At 38.0% G+C, this 24,307-nt stretch overlaps 1 protein-coding gene across 1 annotated transcript in view; it reads left to right on the top strand.

Moving 5' to 3' along the window:
- Positions 1–24,297, top strand: part of LOC113616626 (dedicator of cytokinesis protein 11-like) — a 31,231-nt gene extending 6,934 nt beyond the window's left edge. Inside the window, 13 exon segments of the mRNA XM_027100048.1 lie at positions 1,357–1,475; positions 3,274–3,343; positions 3,425–3,493; positions 3,496–3,552; positions 4,484–4,555; positions 5,460–5,606; positions 8,956–9,039; positions 12,677–12,788; positions 15,220–15,398; positions 19,625–19,741; positions 21,455–21,530; positions 22,103–22,212; positions 24,023–24,297. Of these exon segments, the coding sequence (XP_026955849.1) occupies positions 1,369–1,475; positions 3,274–3,343; positions 3,425–3,493; positions 3,496–3,552; positions 4,484–4,555; positions 5,460–5,606; positions 8,956–9,039; positions 12,677–12,788; positions 15,220–15,398; positions 19,625–19,741; positions 21,455–21,530; positions 22,103–22,212; positions 24,023–24,154 (1,332 nt within the window). The 5' untranslated portion in view covers positions 1,357–1,368 and the 3' untranslated portion in view covers positions 24,155–24,297.
- Positions 24,298–24,307: the final 10 nt, after the last annotated feature.

Raw genomic sequence — 24,307 nt, 5'->3', positions numbered from 1 at the left:
GCTGTCCTGTTCACTGGAGGGTGTTTAGAAGCATCTCTGGCCTATCCACTAGATGTCAGTAGCACCCCCACCAATTGTGACAGCTCAAAAACGTCTCCGGACATTGGGGTTGGGTTGTGGCACATGGTCTCTGGTTGAGAACCACTGCCCTATGTCATGGGGAAGCATCAAAAGATTCTTGTTGGTGGCACAAGGTGGCCTGATGTAACCCCTATTTGAGGAAGATTAAGTTTTGGAAATGAGAGACATATTGGGAGTGAGGAGAAAGTGTACATAGACCTACTAGAAAATTATTAGACTATTTTGGTTATAGGTTAGAGTTCTGAAAAAGGGCGATGGCTGTAAGGATAGAAGAGAGGGCAAAAGGAAGGAAAAACCTGAAGGATAGACCATGGGTTCCCTGAGCTCAGTTTCTTGCCTTATGCATCCGATTGAAGAGAGGCTGCCCGGAAATCTCAGAGGTCACTGTTGAGATGATTCAAATATAGATGAGAAAAGCCTGAAAAGGGATGCTGAGAGTAAGGATGGCAACATAGAGCAAGAGTAAGGGAGCCTATGAAAGATAAATGCTGAGTTCCTTAGTACAGAGACTTGTTTTACCCGTGTCTGTATTTCCCAGGGTGCTAAATATTGAATTGGTGTAGAAGGTGCTCAGTGAGGTTTTTTTGGTTGGCCAGTTGACTAAATGAGTGAGTGAATGAATGAGTGAATAAATGAATGCGGAGAGAAGGGAAGTAAGAAGAAAGACATTTTACATATTTAGCTGCTTGTATCATTTCTATATATACACGGACATATTTCTTCTTTTTGATGTCAAGATACTGATCAGTAGAGATGAGTGTTAGCACTTTGAAAAAATGTATTGTGAGATGTTAGTATGCAGAACTGCCTCAGCTTGTGGATGGTGCTAGTGTAAAGCCAATTATATATAGAAACACACTTTATTGAATCCCATGTAGCTTCTCGCCACAAAGTAATGGCCCACTTGCCCCTGTAAAACACACGAACTTGAGGGCTGGTAGGCCCGTCTCCATTACCTCCAAACATGCCTGCTCCTCGCCCCGATTAAGTGTTGGTTTACCAAGAGTCTGTTGTCTTTATTCCAAAACCTGTTGATCCCAGTTATACTTATCTTCAATAGAGCATTTAATATTAAATGAACTAACAGAATCTGAGTGCCAAGATAGAGATGTGGCTAAAGTAACTGACAAAGTCCCCTATCCCCTGAAGCTCATGTTTAAAGTGAGCTTATATTCTAGTGAATGTAGTTTTCATTACTTAATTTTTTGTTGTTTCACCTTTGCAAGTTATATCATATTTTGGTTTATTTTCATAACTAATAATGACTTATTTTAGTGTTTGCATGCCATGGAGATCCAAGTCATGATACAGTTTCTACCTGTAATTCTTATGCAACTCTTCCGAGTCCTCACAAATATGACCCATGAAGATGACGTGCCTATCAACTGCACCATGTGAGTTTCAGTGTCATAATACCAAGAAGCAACTTTTGTTTCCTTTTGCATTTCTTCATTTGAAATATAAATTTATCTTCCAAATGAGAACCCCAAAGTCAGAAATCTAATATCAGTTTTCTCTAGTTTCATACTTCTCATACCAGGGGACTTATATCCCCAGGGACAGGTGATACCAGAAACCATAGGATAAACTTCCTCAACCAGAGGTTCTAAAGCTGCTGCATGTTAGAAACTTTTAAAAATGTCTGTTCCCGGACCATACTTCATACCAATTAAACCAGAATCTCTGAAGGTGGAACTCAGCATCAGTATTTTTTTTTTAAGTTTCCCTGATGATTCCCTAATGCAAGGGAGTTTGAGAACCATTGCCCTTGACCAGTCTTGTCCAATACAACTTTCTCCAGTCGTGGAAATGTTCTATACCTGTGCTTTCCAATATGGTGGCCATTAGCCACATTTAGCTGTTGAGCACTTGAAATGTGGCTAGTGTAACTGAGGAACTGAAGTTTTTGTTTTGTTTTGTTTTGTTTTTCCTTGTGGTACGCGGGCCTCTCACCGCTGTGGCCTCTCCTGTTGCGGAGCACAGGCTCTGGACGCGCAGGCCCAGCAGCCATGGCTCACGGGCCCAGCCGCTCCGCGGCATGTGGGATCCTCCCAGACCGGGGCACGAACCCGTGTCCCCTGCATCGACAGGCGGACTCTCAACCACTGCGCCACCAGGGAAGCCCAGGAACTGAAGTGTTAATCGTAGTTAATTTTAATTCATTTAATCGCCACTTGTGACGAGCGGCTCTCACATTGGACAGAGTTGCCCTAGGCCATCAAATTGTACTCGAAAGAATAATGGAGTGTTCTTTTTATATGAAAACAAACAAGGATATATTGTAGAGTAGGATGCAAAATGCACCTGTATTTTGAAATTAAAACAGGAGTTTTCCAAAAAATTGTGAGCTCAGTGCTGGCTCTTTCTGGCTTTGCTGCTTCTGCTGTTGCGACTTCTGTTGAGCCTCTCTGGAGCCTCAGGGCTGAAGCGCCACACACCTCCATACTGTTTGCTCTTCTCTGCTGCTGGGCATAGTCTGGTTGCAAATTTAAAAAGCATTATTCTAGTCCAGTTGTTCTCAAAATGTGGTTCCCAGACCAGCAGCATCAATATCACCTAGGAGCTTATTAAAAATGCTAATCATTGAACTTCACCCCAGACCTAAAAAATCAGAAACTCTGGGAGAGGGGTGAGCACTTTACCCTCCAGGTGTTTCTGAGGCACGCTAAAGTTGGAGAACCACTGCTGGTCTCATAATTTTAAAACTTTCTATGAATCTTAGGTTTACTTCCAATTTTAGTTCATATCATTATACCTGCTCTGTCTCTCCCTTCCCTTTTCCCCCATCTGTTGTCATGCTTAACATTTTTTTCTATTCTTTTCCTTTTATTCTCACTAGAGGGGATTTCAATATTTACCTTACTGAAGGTTTTTTTTTTTTTTTTTTTTACTATATGGTAGTTATGACCATACTTCAAATGTGGTTTAGAAAGGAGATGAAATATCTGGGTTGCCAAAATAAAATATCCGTCTTTTGAACCAGGAAACATATTTTACAAGACCCTGAGCATGTTAGATGCTGAAATCTCTGTTAGACCCAAACTAAGATGACATTTAATGCAGTCATCTCACCTTTAATTATTTAGGCAGTATTAGGTATTTTTAGGGTTAAGTATGATGGTTTTATCGAACAATCAAATTATAGTGGTTAATTGTAGCCTGACATGCTGACTTTTGTGAATGTTGTTTCAGGGTTCTCTTACATATTGTATCAAAGTGCCGTGAAGAAGGCTTGGATAATTATTTAAGATCCTTCATAAAGGTTTGTGGAGTAAAGCTTTCTTTCTGAGCAGTTTGTCTTCTGAGAGAATTTTGTCTCACAGCTCGTTTTCTTTGATTGTAGTATAGCTTCCGACCTGAAAAACCCAGTACTCCTCAGGCCCAGCTGATACATGAAACTCTGGCTACTACAATATGATAGCAGTATTGAAACAGTCTGCAGACTTTTTAGCAATAAACAAACTGCTAAAGGTAAGGGCACAGGACACGGCAGGCAAGAAAAGCAGCCAGAGATATGCTTGTTTGATACCCTCCCATTTCACTTCTAGTCTTTCATCGTTTCCTCATGTGACTTTCCTTTTCCTCACCACTTTACCTACACATCCTTTTCCCCCAAGTTCTCCACAGAACCTCCTTCATTCCCTTCACCCTTCCCACCCCATCCTGCCCACAGTCGAATGTGTAATAGAAAGAATTTTGGAGGAGATAGACCTGGGCTAGAATCCTCTATTCACTGCATAATAGTTCTGTGACCTGGAGCCTGTTATTTAGCAGTCCTGAGCCTCCACTTCCTCATTTCTAAAATATAAGCAAAGCATTTAACATGTTGTTTCTGGCACATAGTAGGCACTCAAATGGTGGCTCTTATTATTGTCATGTTTTTACTATTCCTGTTAATAATGGTAGAATTTCAATTTTGGGTATTTTGGGATGTATCTGCTTGAGGCTTCTCTGTACCCTTCAAATTACATTTACACAAACACCTCTGCTACTTGGGCTGGCCCCAGTGTTGTACCAAGGGCAGGGTTGGGTCCCCCACTGGGTGCAGGCCATAATACAATTCATTGTCTATAGAGAATTTAAAAGCAATACTAAAGTAGACTAAAAGTTGGTTTGCTCTTATCACCACATGCAGGCAAATCAAAGCAGTGTCATTGATAAAACACCCCTCCCCACTGAGTTAAACATTCCCACCAAACAGCCTTTGTACATCACCAGCCAGCCCTAAGGTATACTACTACCTTTTTGCCAACACAATTTGAAGGTATCCTGTGGGACTTGGACAATTGCGATCACTTTAAAATGTTACTAAAGTTCAGAGACAAAATCCATAGTGATTTGTCAACCTCTGCTAAGCTTCAAGGATTTGGGTAACTGTTAATGATTGATTTGTTTATTTTAGTACTCATGGTTTTTCTTTGAAATTATTGCAAAGTCTATGGCCACATACTTGTTGGAAGAGAATAAAATTAAGGTAAGTAGGCTCAAGAATAATATTTAACATAGACAAAGAAGGCTAATCTTATTCACAGGTAGCCATGACATGCAAATCCTCTTTTATATTTTAAGGGCTCTTAGCCCTTAGCTTTTCAATTTTGCTGAAAACAAGCAAACAAACAATGGATGGATTGCAAAAATCTGACAGTTCATTTGTTTTCAAAGTCTAATCGTCAGAGACTCTTCCACATAGATTGTTTCCTGTGAGGTATTTGCCATGTTAAATGTATTATCTTTGAAGCTTTCCCTTTGTCTTGTGGTTTTAAAATGTCTATGTCAGAACATTCATTTGGAAGAAGAACAAGTACCAAATAAGAAAGAACCATTCTCTTAGAAAGGTCGAAGGCATGTACAAAGTTAAAAACACTTTATTTAATAATACATGTGTTCCTGGCATGTGCTGTATACATTTAGTCATATTTTTAAACTCTTTCGAAAGTACAAAGAAATTTTCTTAGCTATAGGAATTGAAAGCTAAGATTTGTGAAGTAAAAAATATTCACCTCATACTTATCATGTTTATCAGAATCTTCACAGAGCAGGTTTACTAAAATTGAGATGCATGGATACATGTATACTTTGTGTGTCAGGAAAAACATGGAATGAAAAATGGATGTGTCTGTATCTCAGGAGCACGATTCCAAAGTCGGGTCAGAATGACCTACTCTTGTTCATGATTTCAGTCAGTTATGGTATTAGATGTCCAGATAGTTCCTATAATGATCTAAAGTATACACTGAACTAGCCATGTAATTTTTAAGTTGGGAGAAAAATTGAACTCCAGTTAAAAACACATTTTTGTACAGAATGTGTCTGAAAATAAAAACAGCAATTGATTTAGATCTTTTGCAACTCTTTTTTCTATGCCTATTTAATTTAAGCTTCCCATAGGCCAGAGATTTTCTGAGGCGTATCATCATGTCTTACATTCATTGTTTCTTGCAGTAATTCCTCACGTGACTATTCACTATGCAGAGATTCCTGATGAGTCCAGAAACGTCAATTATAGTTTGGCTAGCTTCCTGAAGGTGAGTTAAAGGCAGCCAGAACATGGTAAGGAATTATTCTTCACCAATATGGTCTTTAAAGCCAAAGAAAAAAAATTACCTACTTTCTAGAGACTCAGCTAGGCTGCTGGAGAAACTTTTGACTGAGTTAATCCATCAATTCAGTTAAACAGCCATGTTTGATCCCCCACCCCCAATGGTTAATTATTTAAACCAGAGGTCCCACATAGGTGGCTTAACCAGAAGGCACGTCTTGCTGGTTTTACATGGTGTTTCTCAGAAATATTAACTTGAATGCCTTTTCAAATTAGGGGCATGTACTTTCTATGTTGCCACAAACCCCACCACTCCGTAATATACCCCGACACTCTTTATACATTTAAATAGCTTCTCTGACCCTGTTGGCCTCTGAGTTTGTAACTCTTGAACTAAAGGCACAGTCTACACATTGCTAATATAATCACCATCTACTTGTTGTTAATACATGTAAATGAAAATGGTTGAGTTTGGTCAATGAGACTATCTTGAGAGATATCAGAAACTCCTATATTTATGAAAGATAGCACATTTCTCGTTGTTGTATTTTTATTCTCCATATGTAAGGGGCAATGCTGGAATGCGATTGTTCTAGAAAGTGGGTAATAATAATATTTGATTTTCTGCAGAGAATGGGCATGGATTTGTAAGGCACTTAGTTTTTACTTCTCTCCACTCCCCATCTTCTCACAGCCTTTCAGCATGTCTCATCTCAACCTTATCTTAAGAACCTCATAGTCAATAATCGACCCAAGCAGTTTTAGTATCTCACATACCCTTGTTTTCTTATTAAAAATTCACAACTAGGTTTCAGATCTCCAGAGCATGATTTTCTGATGTAAGACCTCTGTTTACCAGAATTAAAACAAAGTTTTAACACTATTACATGAGCCCTTTTGTGTATTAAAAACCAAACATCCACATATCTTTTTAAAGTAAAGATGAGACTATTTGAAATATAAAATCTCCGTTTCTTCCATGGAGTTTAAACTTAAAGTTTGCTATGTAAACGGAATAGAACATAGTCGATTTAGTAGCAGTATTTACCTCATTCAAGTCAACAAACATTTGTCTGTCTTCTATGTGAGAATCCAAAGATGTGAGAGGCTATCTCTGTAATTATATTCAAATACATGTACAAGATCAAGTGTGATGACTGCTATACTGAAAATACAAACAAAATACAATCAGAAAACAAGAAAGGAAGGGATTAGTAGTATGAACTACTAGGTAGTTCAGGTAGTATGAACAGAGACTAGAAGAATAGTTCCCCAAGACAGGGTTGAGCGTGTTTCAGGTAGAGGATTCATGAGCAAAGATGAGATATATGCATTCAAGAATTGTTCGGGGAGGAGCAAGAAAGTCATTGTGCAGAGTTTAGGATGTGTGGAGGTAGAGCTGGAAAGACCATCTGATGCCAGATGATGAAAGGCCTTGAATGTCAGGCTAAGGGATTTAGATTCGGAGCTATGTGCCATGGAGCTATCTATATACCAAAGATTTTGGAAGAGGTGAGGAAAAAGCCAGAGTCAAGGCAACCAGTTAGAAGACCAGTCTTTCCCCCTTGTCTGCCTGGCAGAGTCCATTCATCTTTTAGGCTCAACTCTTTCCTAACCTTCCCACACAGGGCTGATCACCCCTTCTGTTGTTTACCCGTCCTTTACATACTTGTATAACTTTTTATTGTGCTGTATTTTAATTATTTGTTTGTTTATTTGTCTTTACCATTAGACAAGACTAAAGACCATATCTTATTCACCTTTGTATTTCTCTAGAATGTAATGCTTTGTTTCAAACACAGTAGATCCTCAAAATGTTTTTGGATGAACAGATAAATATAAGCCTACCTCATTAATCCAGGTGAGAGGTGATGAGGCAGTGGAAGTTGAAAGGAGAGATGAGAAGTGAGATGCAAATGGCTGATTAATCAAATATTGAGTTCCTTCTATTTCACAGGGTTACTGTAGGTACCATGGAGAACATAAGAAAAAGAGATCATTCCTATTGTCCTCTCTAGGTGAAAACAGGAAAATAATAAGGAAAATACAAGCTAGTATAAAGTGTTTAAAGGGCCCTGTAGACCAAGGTGGTTAATGAAAATGGGCTTCATCATTGAAGAATGGGCAGGATTATGTAGAAGCAGTGATAGAATTGCTAGCTAGACCTGGCATGAGCAGAGACCCAGAGGTGGGAATGCACAGTGCATCTTCAGTGGGTAATAAGTAGATGAGCTGTATTGGGAAATAAAACTGGAAAAGTAGGTTGGGACAAGATTGTGAGTGCCCTTGAATGCCAAGCTAAGGAGTTTGAAATTATATTAGAGGCAATAGGAAACTGTTGAAAGCTTTTGGGAAGAAAGGTGACATGATTAGGGCTAGGACTTAGAGATTAATCTGGAAGCAGTTGGATGGAAAGATTAGTGGCAGGAAGACAGGTTTGGAGGATAACTGCAGTTGTGCAGTTGCAAGGTAATGAAAGCCTTAACCAGGAGAGCGATAGCAGGAACATATGAACAACTAGTAGGGTTGTCACAGAGGAAGAATGTTTTGTAGGCCAAGACTTCACAGGACCCAAAGAAAAACTTCACTTTTGGCCTGAAATGTTCACATAGGTAAGCCCCACTAACCACCCTCCAGTTCACTTTGAGCTTTGAGAGTTAACCAAAATGAGGCAGTATAGCTAATAGATTACATATCAATATATGCGTATATGTTTATATACATATATGTATACATGTATTTGTGTGTGTATATATATATATATGTATATATATCTTAGTTTGAAAATTATACAGTTGAGTCCCAATTCCAATGATAAGTCATTTGCCCTTTATCTCTCTCTTTTTTAAAAAAATAAATTTATTTATTTTTGGCTGCATTGGGTCTTCATTGCTGTGCTCAGGCTCTCTCTAGTTGCGGTGTGCATGCTTCTCATTGTGGTGGCTTCTTGTTGTGGAGCACGGGCTCTAGGCGTGCAGGCTTCAGTAGTTGTGGCACGCTGGCTCAGTAATTGTGACTTGCAGGCTCTATAGTGCAGGCTCAGTAGTTGTGGCACACGGGCTTAGTTGCTCCGCAGCATGTGGGATCTTCCCAGACCAGGGATCGAACCCGTGTCCCCTGCATTGGCAGGCAGATTCTTAACCATTGTGCCACCAGGGAAGTCCCATTTTATCTCTTTAAGGTCACCTAAATCTCTGAAAGTTTTTCTATTATCTGTAAAAGTGAGAATGTCATCCCCTTAATGTGGAAAAAATTTAAAACTTTTTGAATTTTAAAAACTTGACAGACCTTTAGAATTATGTAACTAACTGTTCATTTTGATTTGGTTTCTATAGCGCTGTCTGACACTAATGGATAGAGGATTTGTTTTCAATTTGATAAATGACTATATATCTGGATTCAGCCCCAAAGATCCTAAGGTAAGTTATAAGGACATAACTGCAGTGGGTGTCAGACATTAGAGTGTGAGAACAATGGTGACATTCTCCTCTGGAGGATTTGGAACTGCTGTTTTCATTTAGGTGCTTTGACTAGAGTTATACCTCAAAGCAGGGAATAATGGATAGTGTTTTGGGGGTCCCCAATACTACTCCGTGTTTGATGGTTCACTAGAATGACTCACAGGACGTACTCATGGCTAAGATTCATTACAGTGACACAAAAAGGATGCTCAGTTGGATCAATAAGGGGAAAAGACATCAAGTGGGGTCCTTGGCAATCTACATGTAGGCTTCCTGAGTGCCCTCCCTCCTGTGAAGGGTCACATAGAGCACATCCTCTCTCCAGCAGTGAAAATTGAGCCACGTGCGTGCAACATTTCTCTTTAGGGAAGCCCATTTGAGACTCAGGGCTTAGGGGTTTTGTTGGGGGCTAGTTATGTATTTAAGGCTGGTCAAAATTTCCAGAGTCTTGGAAAGGATGGGAAGGCAGATGTTCACCATAAATCACATGGTTTGCACACTGCTGAACAGGTTGGCACAGAAGGCACAGTCTTATCATGTAGGAAATGTTTGTTTCAAGATCTAATTTCCCACACCACAAAACAGAAAATCACAGGCCAATATCTTTGATGAACATAGACTCAAAAATCCTCAACAAAATATTAGCAAACTGAATTCAACAATACATTAAAAGTGTCATACAACATGATCAAGTGGGATTTAATCCAGGGATACAAGGATGGGTCAACATCCACAAATCAGTCAACCCGATTCATCACATTAATAAAATGAAGGATAAAAATCATATGGTCATCTCAATAGATGCAGAAGAAGCATTTGCTAAAATTCGACATCCATTTATGATAAAAACTCTCAACAGTGAGTATAGAGGGAACATAACTTAACATAATAAAGTCCATATATGACAAACCCATAGCTAACATCATACTCAACAGTGAAAAACTGAAAGCTTTTCCTCTAAGATCAGGAACAAGGGGCTTCCCTGGTGGCACAGTAGTTAAGAATCTGCCTGCCAATGCAGGGGACATGGGTTCGATCCCTGGCCCAGGAAGATTCCACATGCCGTGGAGCAACTAAGCCCATGTGCCACGACTACTGAGCCTGTACTCTAGAGCCCGTGAGCCACAACTACTGAGCCCACGTGCCACAACTACTGAAGCCCGTGTGCCTAGAGCCTGTGCTCCACAACAAGAGAAGCCACTGCAATGAGAAGCCCATGCACCACAACGAAGAGTAGCGCCTGCTTGCTGCAACTAGAGAAAGCCCGCACGCAGCAACAAAGATCCAACGCAGCCAAAAAAAAAAAAAAAAAATCAGGAACAAGACAAGGATGCCCACAGAAATTAGGCGACAAAAAGAAATAAAAGGCATCCAGATTGGAAAAGAAGTAAAACTGTCGCTATTTGCAGATGACATGATAATACATACAGAAAACCCTAAAGACTACACCAAAACTCTGTTAGAACTAATAAATGAATTCAGTAATGTTGTATGATACAAAATCAGCATACAGAAATCTGTGGTATTTCTATACACTAATAACAAACTATCAGCGAAATTAAGAAAACAATCCCACTTACAATTGCATCAAAAAGAATAAAATACCTAGGAATAAGTTTAACCAAGGAGGTGAAAGACCTGTACACAGAAAACTATAAGACACTGATGAAAGAAAATGAAGAAGCCACAAATAAATGGAAATATTCCATAATCATGGATTGGAAGAATTAATATTGTTAAAATGTTCATACAACCCAAAGCAATCTACAGATTCAGTGTATTCCCTATCAAAATTCCAGTGGTATATTTCACAGAACTAGAACAAATAATTCTAAAATTTTGTATAAAACCACAAAAGATCCTGAATAGCCAAAACAGTCTGAGAAAGAACAGAACTGGAGGTATCATGCTCCCTGATTCCAAACTATACTACAAAGCTATCATAATCAAAACAGTATGGGACTGGCATAAAAACAGATACACAGATGAGCAGAACAAAACTGAGAGCCCAGAAATAAACCCATACATATATGAACAATTAAGTTACAACAAAGGAGCAAAGCACATACAATGGAGAAAAGACAGTCTCTTCAATGAAAGGTGTTGGGAAAACTAGACAGCCACATGTAAAAGAATGAAACTAGACCGCTCTCTTACATCATAACACAAAAATTAACTCAAAATGGAGTAAAGACTTGAATGTAAGACCTGAAATCATAAAATTCCTAGAAGAAGACGTAGGCAGTAACCTTATTGACATCCATCTTAGTGATATTTTTGTGGATCTGACTCCAAAGGCAAAGGAAACAAAAGCAAAAATAAGCAAATGGGACTGCATCAAACTAAAAAGCTTTTACACAGTGATGGAAACCATCATCAAAATGAAAAGGCAGCCTACTAAATGGGAGAAGATATCTGCAAATCATATATCCATCAAGGGGTTAATATCCAAAATATATAATGAACTAATACAATTCAACAACAACAAAAACAATCTGATTTAAGAATGGGCAGAGGATCTGAATAGACATTTTTCTAAAGAAGACATACAGATGGCCAACAGCACATGGAAAGATGTTCAGCATCACTAATTGGGAAACACAGATCAAAACCACAATGAGACATCACCTCGTAATCTGTTAGAATGGCTATTATTGAAAAGACAAGAAATAACAAATGTTAGAGAGGATGTGGAGAAATGGGAACCCTCGTACACTGTTTGTGGGACTGTGAATTGGTGTAGCCACTGTGGAAAACAGAATGGAGATTCCTCAAAAAATTAGGAATAGAACTACCATAATATGACCCAACTTTTCCACTTCTGGGTATCTATCCAAAGAACATTAAAACGCTAATTCAAAATGATATGCACCCCTATGTTCACTGTGGCATCACTTACAGTCGCCAAGATATGGAAATAACCTAAATGTCCATTGATGGATGAATGGATAAAGAAGATGTGGTATATATGTGTGTAAGTGTGTGTGTGTCTTTGTATGTGTATATATATAAAATGGAATACTACTCAAACAAAAAAGAATGAAATCCTGCCATTTTACAATGTGGATGGACCTTAAAAGTATTATGCTAAGTGAAATAAGTCAGATGGAAAGACAAATACCATACGATTTCGCTCACATGTGGAATCTAAAAAGAGAAATGAACAAAAAAAAACCAAAACAAACTCATAGATACAGAGAACAGATTAATGATTACCAGACGGGAAGAGGTTGGGGGGTGGGCAGAATGGTGAAGGGGGTGTAAACTGTATGCTGATGGATGGCAACTAGACTTGTGGTGATGATCACTTTGTAGTGTATACAGATGTCAAATTATAATGTTGTATACCTGAAACGTATAGAATTAAAAAAAATCCAATTTCCCAAATGCCAGCCAATGACCAACCATGCAAGCAGGTCTTTTTAAGGTGAGCAGTCTTAGACCTGCTATGTTAACTCTTTACTGCACAGGTCACATTTTAAGGTATGCCTAAAATACTAAACACTTCTGTTTTGAAAATTAATGCACTGTATTTAATTACTAAAATAGTAAATGACTACTAAGTAGGAGTTCTTGTATAATTTCTTGTGTTTAGGTCCTGGCTGAATACAAGTTTGAATTTCTGCAAACAGTTTGCAATCACGAACATTACATTCCTCTGAATTTGCCAATGGCATTTGCAAAACCTAAACTTCAGCGAGTTCAAGGTATGTATTTGTGTTTTCCATCATTAGGGATTGTGTTTTCCTGTTTTTGGCTAGCGCTAGTATAGTATAACGTTTTCTAGTTAAACCAGTCCATCTAAAGGTAATGTCAGAATTGTTACTATCTGAAGATAGGTTCGTTAATGGTACTCGGCATTTCCTTCATAGTGTCAGTGGTAGTATTCATAGAATGAAGAAATTAGGTGTGTTACATAGATTGCTGCTTAAACACAGATGTCAGATACCAGTTAAATTGCTCTCTGTAGTACTGTTTGGACTCTTATGTGAGACTGAATTAAGAAAAAAACCATATAAATACATTTCTGCTGAGTGGAACATCAAAAGAGAAGTATAAAGACGGAGTAAAATAGTGATATGTATGTATTAAATTGATGAAATGCCTTCAGTTATCTCCATTGCTAGTTTTATTGAATGCTTTGTTGTGTAGCACTATTTTTTTTTTTTGTTTGTTTGTTTGTTTTTTTGCTGTACGCGGGCCTCTCTCTGTTGTGGCCTCTCCCGTTGCGGAGCGCAGGCTCCAGATGCGCAGGCTCAGCGGCCGTGGCTCACGGGCCCAGCCGCTCCGCGGCATGTGGCATCTTCCCGGACCGGGGCACGAACCCGTGTCCCCTGCATCGGCAGGCGGACTCTCAACCACTGCGCCACCAGGGAAGCCAGCACTATTCTTATGTTACTATGTTTTTTATTTGTCCCTTTTCTTTTCATATATTAATTAGATTTTTTTTCATTTGCGGTGGACCGTTTGACTTCAGTAGGTAGGTTTAACTCGGTTCACTCTAAAGTAGTTTGCTGTCTTTAAAAACAATTGATTTCATGAATGGCTAAGATGGATGGGGGCTTTCTTTGCTTTTTAAATCCTCCCTAGCCAAGATGAGGCTTTAGTTAATGTACCCAGAAAACCTAGGAGGTGGTGTATTTGTTAACTCTTAAAATCAGCTTGAGTGTTGATTGCTAGAAGAATCAACTTTAAAACACCGTCCTCAGAAAACAAGTTTTGGCTCAAGCTAGCATGGGGGCTAGAGGGTAGCTGTTCTTTAAGTGTGTCTTATCTCTGCCAGGCTTGCCTCCCTTCTCTCTGACCCTGCTTAATGACTGCTTGGCCATAGTTTTGGAGGTTGGCTGAAACTACCTGATTCGATTTATTCAAACCCCTGAAGCAAAAAACCTTACTACCATTGTAAAGTCGACCCAAATAAGGCCACCTGGGTTAGTCCGTACTGGTTCTTGTGCATAGAAAGTGGTTGGGATTCACAAAAGAGCATGACCAATGGCAGAAAGAATATCAGCTACCTTGGTCTCTAGGAAGGTAGCTGCTGAGCACCAGTTTCAGTGCTTGAATGCCAGCCAGTGAAAATGGAGAAAAAATATTTAAAAACCCAAGCACCCCTATTCAGCTGCTCCCTTATTAGCTTCTGAGCATGTATAGCTCTGATACTTCCCCCAGTATTTATTGATGGCTTGAGGAATTCAGGGAAAAGAAGGGATGAGGATTTAGGATTAAATCTGATTTAGCATTTATTAAGTCCTAACTGAATATATATCATTATATTAAGTGCTGAAGAGGCCAGAAAAGAAATGGAAAACATATCCTTCAGCTTTATGGCCTAACTAAAATTAAAGGGTACGGTAGAGGAGATAAAGATAGTAGAAATTTACCATAGAAATTACTAAACTTGGTCACAGTGTCTTCTGATTGTGACCCAATCAGTTTATAAGGCAAGTCCCAACCAGGATATTAGCAGCTGGGATTTAAAATGGACTGAGGATCTAAAAGGAAGTGAAAGAAATAGTTTGAAGTGGTAATTTTATGAAATAAAAGGTTTGTATTCATGTGATGAATTTGAGTGAGATGAGGCTGTTTTTCTTATTGTTCTTGTACCCCATTGTATTGGGGCCAATATATAACATTTACTAAAATAGTCAATAGTTAATACTGTTACAGTGATTCAGTTGTCTAGTTTCTCTTCCTTTTCCTACTTTACAAATATAAACAGATAAGTGAATCAAGTATTGCTGTAGAGAGTTACTCCAATTTGTAGTTGTAACTAAATCTCTTCAGATATGAAGAAATGTGTTAAAACATTGCCAAATACAGTATTCTTTCATTCTAGATTTTATCCTAAGATTTCTAAGATTTGAAAAGCATCTCGAAAAACAAAGAATTCTAGGGACTATCTTACCGACTGAAATTATCATTAAGGCTATCATCTAGCCCCAACGATGAGTGCTCATATCTTGTAAAATTTTGCATGCTTATTCTGTATGATAAAAGAACTGTTCATATTTGTTAATAATAACAATATAGTTCTTGCTAACATGGTCACATATGACTAAGTAATAAATATAGTGCTTTAATGTTAAAGTAATTTTTGAATATTTTTATAAATGGGTTTTAAATTTCATTATACTGCAGATTCAAATCTTGAATACAGTTTATCAGATGAGTATTGCAAGCATCACTTCTTGGTTGGTCTACTTCTGAGGGAAACCTCCATTGCTCTTCAAGACAATTATGATATCAGATATACAGCTATCTCTGTCATAAAGAATCTTTTGATAAAACATGCATTTGACACTAGATACCAGCATAAGGTAAGGATGTTCGTATCATCATCAGTATCACATTAGTTAGTTTCTAAGAGGATTTTATGTTCAAGGTGAAGTTTTCAGTAAGGAACATTACAGGAGGATTGATGAAGTTATTTTTACAAATACGTTTTGTTTCCGTTTCAAATGATTAGGTTTTAAAAATACTGTTCAGATAACTGTTGAAGAAGAACACTGGTTTTTCAAATCATGTCTAAAGAACACAGCTGCTTCATGATTTGTTACATAAACTAGAATTTTTTAAAAAAAATCTTACACGACTATAGCCATGTGCACTCTTTCAAATACACGCCTTAATATATATCCTTAAATATATCTCTCTAAGTAAATGCTATTATTGATTATTAACTGATTAATAGTGACACATTAAGTATGTCCAATATATAAAAGATGTAAATATGAAGTTTTTCTTCTTACTGAAAAAATGTAGGTGTGGCTGTAAACCTTCCATACATTACGCACTGTCGATGTGTGAAGGCCACAGCTGCAGTTGCTTTTTTGCCGCACCTTTAACTTAATATATGGGGATGGAGGGTATATTCAAATCTTATTAACATTATACCCTATGGGCTTCAAATAGTAGATGGCAAACTGTATGGATTTAGAATAACCTAACTTACTTACCTGGCTCAAGGTAACATATTATTTCATAATTAAGAATTTGTCCCTTTGTTTTACATTCAAATTTAAATAAAATTATCATGTCATTTATTTACTTTGGAAAGCTGACTTGGAGGTGGATCTTATTCTTTTTCTACAGTATTCCCATTTGTCCTTAAAAAACAGAAAATGCCTGCCAGCTACATCCAATTAGATTTCTTTAATTATGAAGATTTGTTTTACTTACAAATTTTGCTAGTTTTCTTCATATAATTCTATCCTAAAGTAGACTTAAACTCTTTAGCTTTCAGATGTTATTACTTACTGCAATTTGCATCGTTTTTTCCCACATTATAGTTATAACAACATACTCCCATTTTGTGTGGTTTGCTCTCTTATGTGCCACTTTTTGTGTGTGTGTGAATGTTGATATTGACTTAACGTAAGTTAACTGGCATAATATATCTAAATGAAAAGATATCTTAAAGTCATCCATTCCAACCAAGCTTTGTCAAAGCTTTAAAAATGCCAGTTACCACTGGGCTCTGTTTGTACCTAGTAGTAGCGGAGGAAAATGTCTTTAGCCATGATTTCAAAGAATTTGTGGGAAAAGTACAAAATGAAGTTCCTGTTCTTAAAGCAGGAAGTTGTATTTTTTCCCCTGCCTCCTTAGATAAAAGTGAAGGAATATCGGATTTCACTAGTGTCTTACCTGGAGGTAGAATTTTAAATATTTTATATCACATATTTGCACATTATTTACTTTTTAAAATTCTGAGAGCAGTATATGTACTCACATGCACACACACACACATCACTGTTGTTATCTGTAAATAACACTCTGCCTCTTTGAGTGTTTGAGGTTTTAGACTATGGGAAAGATTGAGATGCCAGCCTCATTACCCTTTCAGTAATTTCTAAAGCCCTTTCTTTGTTCAAAATCTTCTGACAGGTTTTAAGTGTGTATAGGATTCTCCCCAGTAAAACTTTGCTTCATGGACCTGCTTCATTCCCTTTCTCTGTATGGTCCAAAGACTTCACAGGTGGCCTGAGTAAGAGGTCATTTGTCAAATATTGATACATTCACTTAAAACATGTTCACCATTAATGATGATGCCAAGGTGAGGACAGAGAGGGGAGCTTTAAGCCCCTATAATTTCCATTGGGTCCCCCAAAGTGACCCCAAATAAAAATACAGTCAAGAAAAAAATTCTTCCTGTGGAAAGGCTGCTTTGAGACTAGATCTCCTAGTCACCGCCACCCCCCATTCCAACCATGTTGCCTTCCTCAGCCTCTCCTCTAATGAAATTATGGAGATGTCACTGGTCCCTATTATGTGCTACTCAAAAACTGCTTTGGGAGCCCTCCTAATACCATGAGACATCTTTCCTACCCAGAACAAGAATATCCAACATCTAACATTTATCCTGGGGTCTGTGTTAGTTCCTGTACCACTGCAAGTGATGTTGACTCCTAAGAATTGCAATTTCTGCTTGGACGATGGGCAGATTTTTTTTCTTTCTTTTTTTTTTAATGGTAATCTTACACACATGTTAAAAAAGAGAATCAAAATGCCTCCCTCCCATTCCTTACCTCCATGCCTCAATGCATCTCTCCAGAAGCAACTACTGTTATCAGTTTCTTATATAAACTTATATTTTATGTATGCACAAGCCAATATGCTATATATATGTATATATATAAATATATAATAGAAACCATTATGCATTTTCCTTTTGTCATTTAACAATATAGCCTGAAGATTTGATCTGTATTTATTTTAAATCTGCATAGTATTCCATCATATGGATATACCTTATTCTATTTATCTAAACTGTCTTCTGTTAATAGATTCTTAGATGGTTTTCTGTCTTTTGTGCAGACAAAACTTTTAATGTATTTGCCCTGACTGCATGCTTTCCTGTGTTCCTGTTCACCTGAGAAAGGTGTAGTATCTCCTTCCCTAGTGATCATTCACTATCAGAACTAAAATGAATTCCCATCTAGAAGCTATAATATTAATAATAGTAGCTAAAATTTGTTGAGGACTCACTATATGCCAGGCACTGTATTAAACATTAGCTTACATGAATTAATGTCACTGTTATTATCCCCATCTTACTAAAGAGAAAACTGTGGTTGTGACTTGATCACAATCAAGTAACTAGTAACAGGAGAGCTGGAATTCATGTGTCTAAAATTCAAAATCTGTGCTCTTAACCACTAGACTATACTGCCTCTCAAATCTTAAGTGGGACCCTGGAAAATTAGAGAACTGCCGAGAAAGGGTGATGATGATGGTGGAAACTCTTGAAATCAAAGCCATGTGAAGAATAAAGGAAAGTAGTAACAGCTATTTAGCCTTGTGAAGAGTGAATTAAGACAATTTGTGGTAATTGTCTCCAAATATTTAAAGGGTTGCCATGTAAAGTGGAAGTGGGCTATAACTAGCAGGTAGAACTTAACTGCTAAAGGATTTTTCTAACAGAACCTCTGAAAGGGCTGGAGTGTTTAAGAAGTTTAAAAACTAACCGTCTGTCAAGGATGCAGGTAAGGGCTGTTCTTGCCTTGAGCAGGATATTGAACTAGATCAGTGGTTCTCAAACCTCAGTGCACATCAGCACCATCTGGGGCAGATTCCTGGGACCCAGCCCAGACCTACTGAACCAGAATCTCCTAGCGATAGAGACTGTTACTGATTAGGGTTGTGTATTAGAAGTAGGTCTGTTAAGAGTTCCTGAAACTCACAAAACAGGAAGTACAAATGGACAATTAACATATGAAAAATTGTTCAATTTCAAGAATAAATGGAACTATGAGACACTATTGATCTGTATTCTGTAGGTTAACCATTGTACCCTAGAGGCCTTATCTAAGTCTACAGACAAACCTCCCAAAGTCCTAAAGTATGGAGGGCAACTCTTGTGCCATCACAACCACTGGTTTGGCTGATTTGAATGTATGTCCATATCTGGTGAGGAATGTCTGTAGCTGAGAAAAGCAATAAATACATTCGTATAAGAGGTACCACATTCATTAAGATGACCAGTAGCCAGCTTCACTTGCATATTTACAAATATATCAATCTCCCAAGTTGTATAATTGATTTAGGGGGCCAAGATCACGTTATTTTAATTGCAGCTTTACTCAAAGCAAAGATATATTTCTTGAATGAATACAGTAATTCACCAGTTTTTTACTTCTTCCATCTATTCATTCATTCAGCTAATGTATATTGACCATATACTATGTGCCCAGGCACTGGGGATGAAGCAGTGAACAAGACAGACAGGATCCCTGCTCTCCTCAAACTCAACCCTTGCTGGAGTTAAAGAGCAGGACTAATATGATCTGCTATTTAAAAAAAATAAACTTTTGCCTGTTATGTAGTGATGTTTGAGGGATGTGCTTTGACTCTCTATTGTATATAAATTCAAATACCAGCAAAGTGGTGTAGCAGTTAGAGACTATGAATATAAATAGACTCATGCTTCACTAATTTGTTATGGATATTAGCTTGCTTTTAGTGTTTAAACGGACAGATGGAGCCAACTTTATTTGTAATACAGGCATATTATATATCTATTAAGCTTTTGATAAATATTTTTCAGAACCAACAAGCCAAAATAGCACAATTGTACCTCCCATTTGTTGGACTGCTTTTGGAAAATATACAGCGACTAGCAGGTCGAGATACCTTGTATTCTTGTGCAGCCATGCCTAATTCTGTAAGTAGTAATGTGTTTCTATTGGCATTTTATCCTGTTTTATTGACTGTATTCAGAATTAGGGTCATACGCTGTATGGTCTCAATAGTGCACATTTTACAACATTTTAAATTTATACTTCTTCCTGGAGCAGTGCTTCTCAAATCTTAATGTGCATATGGATCACCTGGGGAATGAAGACAGAGATTCTAACGTGGTAGCCCTGGGGTGGAGCTTGAGATTATGCGTTTCAAACAGGCTCTTGGCTTTTTCTCATCTAAGGACCATACTTTGAGTAACGAGGTCCAAGAGAACACCGAGAATCCTCTGTGCTCAGTGTTTTCTTTTTAAGATTTGCTGCTGTTACATGCCTTCATATATTTATTCAACCGGAAAACTGAACAAAACATTCACTTTGCAAAATATTAGGCACCAGGGATTAAACTGTATTCCTTTGCTTCTCCTCCTCTTTGACAGCCTCCTTTCAGCACTTCCTGATGAGTGGCTTTTAACTCATCACAGTTGGTCTGTGCTTTTTTCTCCCCTTAGAATCTTAGAGTTGAAAGGAACTTTGGAGGTGATCAGTCTTCCACTTGGCAAAACAACATTTTGCCATAGTAGTAATGAAAACTTTCCTCCTCACATTAGATCTACAAGATTTTCTACCCACTGGTCCTAGTTTTGCCTTCTAGTGATACATCCATTTCTACCTCCACGTGATACCCCTTCACACATGTCCCTTCTCAATTTTTCTTCAGGCCAGATATCTCCACTTCATCATTTGTTGTTTCAAACCCTTCACATTTCTTGGTTGGAGTCTTCTGGACATGCTCCATTTTACCAATTGCCATTTTAAAATGTGGCGTATACTTTACAGTCTGTCCAGTGCGACTAATAACTCCTGCCCCCCGCCCACTCCACGTTCTGTCTGGCCCAAGATCACCTTCACATGTTCAGTAGCCAAGTCACATTGTTGGGTGGAAGGTGAAACTGTGTCCTTTACAGCTTCCTTTGGAAATTCCCCATAATAAATGTCCGTAGATTTGTCAAGCCTACCCTGGGTTCCTGAGAAAGCTGCTTTTAAGCCTCACTTGATTGCCTGTACCTCCCGATTATGTAAGTCAGCTAAATGTGGACGCTATATCGCTTACCTGGGTGGCAAGCAAGCCTTTCTTCACAAACACAGTTACTCATGCTTATGCTTACTCCACAACATTTGACAGTGATATTTGGAAATATTTTACTTACCTGTTCTTTCTTTTGCAACTCAAGATCATGTAGGGCCTCTGGTCACACCTCTCTTTCTAGTATTGCCCTTGCTTCAAGGAGGAGAATGGAATCATGTTTAGATCACACCAGTTTGCAGCTTTTACCAGCCACCTAGAGTTGTGTCACTTTGCCAGAGGTCATGGTTGTAACAGTGTACCAGGATCCATTTTCTTTTTTGTGTGTGTGGTACGCGGGCCTCTCACTGCTGTGGCCTCGCCCATTGCGGAGCACAGGCTCCGGACGCGCAGGCCCAGCGGCCATGGCTCACGGTACCAGCGCCACCAGGGAAGCCCCCAGGATCCATTTTTAAAAGAGATGTCCCCTAAATACCAATACTGATATGTGATTTAGACTTTTCACAGTGAGCTTTGTTTAAAATTAGGGTACCATCTCATTGTTAATTCCGATTTCTTATCCTAGTGTACAAATGTATTTAAATGAAAGAGGTATCACACTGTGTTACAGGCATCCAGAGATGAGTTTGCATGTGGCTTCGCTTCACCTACAAGTAGAGGGAGTCTGAGCACTGACAAAGACACCGGTAATTAAAAGTCCTTTAAAGATTATACGTGGCATGGCTGTTTAGAAATGTACCCTATACTTCTCTGTATTTTTGAAATATTTCATAATAAAAACTATACATAGCACAATCTCTACTAAAGTTTAATTAAAATCTTACACTTGCAGCCACATTTCTTTGCTTAGGTTTCCTTGTCTCAGCTTGTATAAAATTTAGCTTAGTATACTAAGAAAATAAAGGATAATGAGAAAAACACTGGTTTCCAATCATCTGTCTCCAGTCCTGGATAAGACACTTCCTTTTTCTGGGCCAAATTTCCTTATCTATAAAATTATCTAATTGTTTGCCTTTATTTATGACTTGCAAGGAATTTCTTGTAGTTTCATACACGTTAAAGTGTTTCAAGGAAAAAAAATTGCTTACCCTTTATTTGGCTTCTTATGGTGTTTTGATGTAATATATAAACTTCACATTTTAGATGACCAAGATCTATTTCCTAAAATATGTCTTTACTTAAATTAACCCAGTGCTTAGTTTTAAAATTATTTTTGACAGTTCCTCCTGTTGCTAACAAGGACTTGGCTTTTTTCCAGCTTATGGGTCTTTTCAAAATGGACATGGAATTAAGAGGGAAGATTCGAGAGGTTCCCTCATCCCAGAAGGAGCAACAGGATTTCCAGATCAGGGCAGCACTGGTGAAAATGTAAGAACCTAAGTATATAGGATAACCCTAGTGATGTGTTAAGCTACAGCAGTCTTTCTTTTTATGCAAATAGGGGTCTCTCTACTCTCCTGTAGTCTGTACTGGATCTTTAAAAAGCATCCCATAATGCTTGGATGTTGTAGCAGTTCCTTCCTATCCTGGCACCTGCTGCTTGGATATTTTAAAACTGTTTATAGAGGATAAGGCATTCATCTTTAAGAGTTCCACCTTTGAATACCTCCTTTAACCCTAGCACTCTGTAAACCTGTTCCAGAGAGGGAAGGTTCAAGTTTAAAATGCCTAATGTACCTTGTCACTTAAATCACTCCCTGGCAGGATTCAGCTTTTTATTCTTTTGTAATAGAGTAATGACATTAACATGGGAGAAGAAAAATTAGGTCCCCAAATGGATGATCTCAGCATCCCAGAATCACTTAATCACAATATATTCTCTAACTCTTCTATCAGATTATTTCAAGCCTGACATTGAAGTTTGGGATATGTCTGCCTTGAGACAGAGAAACCTCACTTTAGACCAGTAAAGCCTTGTCACGCTGCTACGTAAAATCAGAGAATCATATAAAATTAGAGTTAGAAGGGTCCATAAAAATAATAAATTCCAACTCTCAATTTACAAATTAAAACTGGGATTGTGACTTAGGACAACCACACAACTATGGCAGGGCCAGGCCTGAACCCAGGTTTTCTAATTCCGGCACTTCTCCTAGATCATGGCATTCTTAGGGTGCATCTGGGGAACTTTATAAAAATGGATAGCTGAGCCTCATCCCCAGAATTTCTGTTTCTGTCAGTCTGGGGGCTTGCTCATTTGTATTTCTAAGTTCCCAGGTGATGCTGATGCTGCTGGTTGGGAACCACCCCTTGAGAACCACTGGACTATATACTCCATTGAGTCTTTGCATAGTTAGTAATTTAATCATAAAGGTTCTTATTTCACACCATTTAGAATTAAGACAACAGACACTGTCATAGGTAAGACACATAAAGGACAAAGAGGTTAAATGACTTGCCAGTAGCCACACAGCTAGCAAGCGTTCAGGACCTAGATGTTTTGCTCCAAGTAGACGTTCTTGGTGAGTCCTAGATTAGTAAATATATATCCCCAGCCCAGGTTAGCTCAGCTGAAAGTATTGGTTTCTAACAAGGGTACATTCGTTAGGAGATTGTCATTGCTGTATTCATACAAATCCCCAAATAAGTCAGATCTTGTCATTTTTAACTGATATTTTAACAAAAGTCACTAAATAATAGGAACGTCACTACTTTGTAGAGGCTCTAATTTTGAAGTATTACTGGGTCCTCCTTAGTAAAATTATCTTGTAATGTCATTAAGCCTTTTTAAGATAGATTTTCTGACCTATTATTTAGACGTTGGATTTTAATAAACTCTAAGGAGAGATTGAAGTTAAAGAGTTTAAAATGCTTCTTATGCTTCGATGTACCTTAGTTAAGTTTCTCCTTGACGTAAAAGCTATTTTTTCCTGGAATAGCCACATATGATTATTCAAAATGTTTTCTTACTAAAACACAGGACCTATGGGAATGAAACATACACAGTATATTCATGGCTATATCTTGATGAAGACTGCAAGGTAATTTCCAGTGATATTATTAGGTACAGTAGCAAAGAAGAGTCAGCCCATTTACCTTCCAAATGTGATATAAAATGTGGATGTATACTTAGAATTTTCCCAAACAGGACTAATGGTTAAAACAGTTATTGAGTTAAAGGCTATGGGAAGCTACAGTACCAATATTGTTTCAGAAAAGTCCTATCTTTGTATTACAGACTCGGCAGAGTTCTGCAAGGAGTAGTGTATCTCAGTATAACCGATTGGATCAGTATGAAATCAGAAGCCTCTTGATGTGCTATTTGTATATAGTAAAAATGATTTCTGAAGGTGAGTTACCAGCATATTAATCGTGGACTGTACTCCACCCTCACAGGTTTACAAGTTCATGCAACAAATATTTGACCATCATCTGCATGTAGAACACATGCACATTAGAAACAGAACTTTGAAGACTCTGACCTTAGAATGTTCCTATATTTTAACTTAAAATAGGTTCATTT

This window comes from Aethalodelphis obliquidens, unplaced genomic scaffold, assembly GCF_003676395.1.
Source record: "Aethalodelphis obliquidens isolate GAN/ISIS:26980383/991018 unplaced genomic scaffold, ASM367639v1 scaffold273, whole genome shotgun sequence".
Lineage (NCBI taxonomy): Eukaryota > Metazoa > Chordata > Mammalia > Artiodactyla > Delphinidae > Aethalodelphis > Aethalodelphis obliquidens.
The sequence above is the reverse complement of the archived record's forward strand: the minus strand, read 5'-3'. Positions and strand labels throughout refer to the sequence as shown.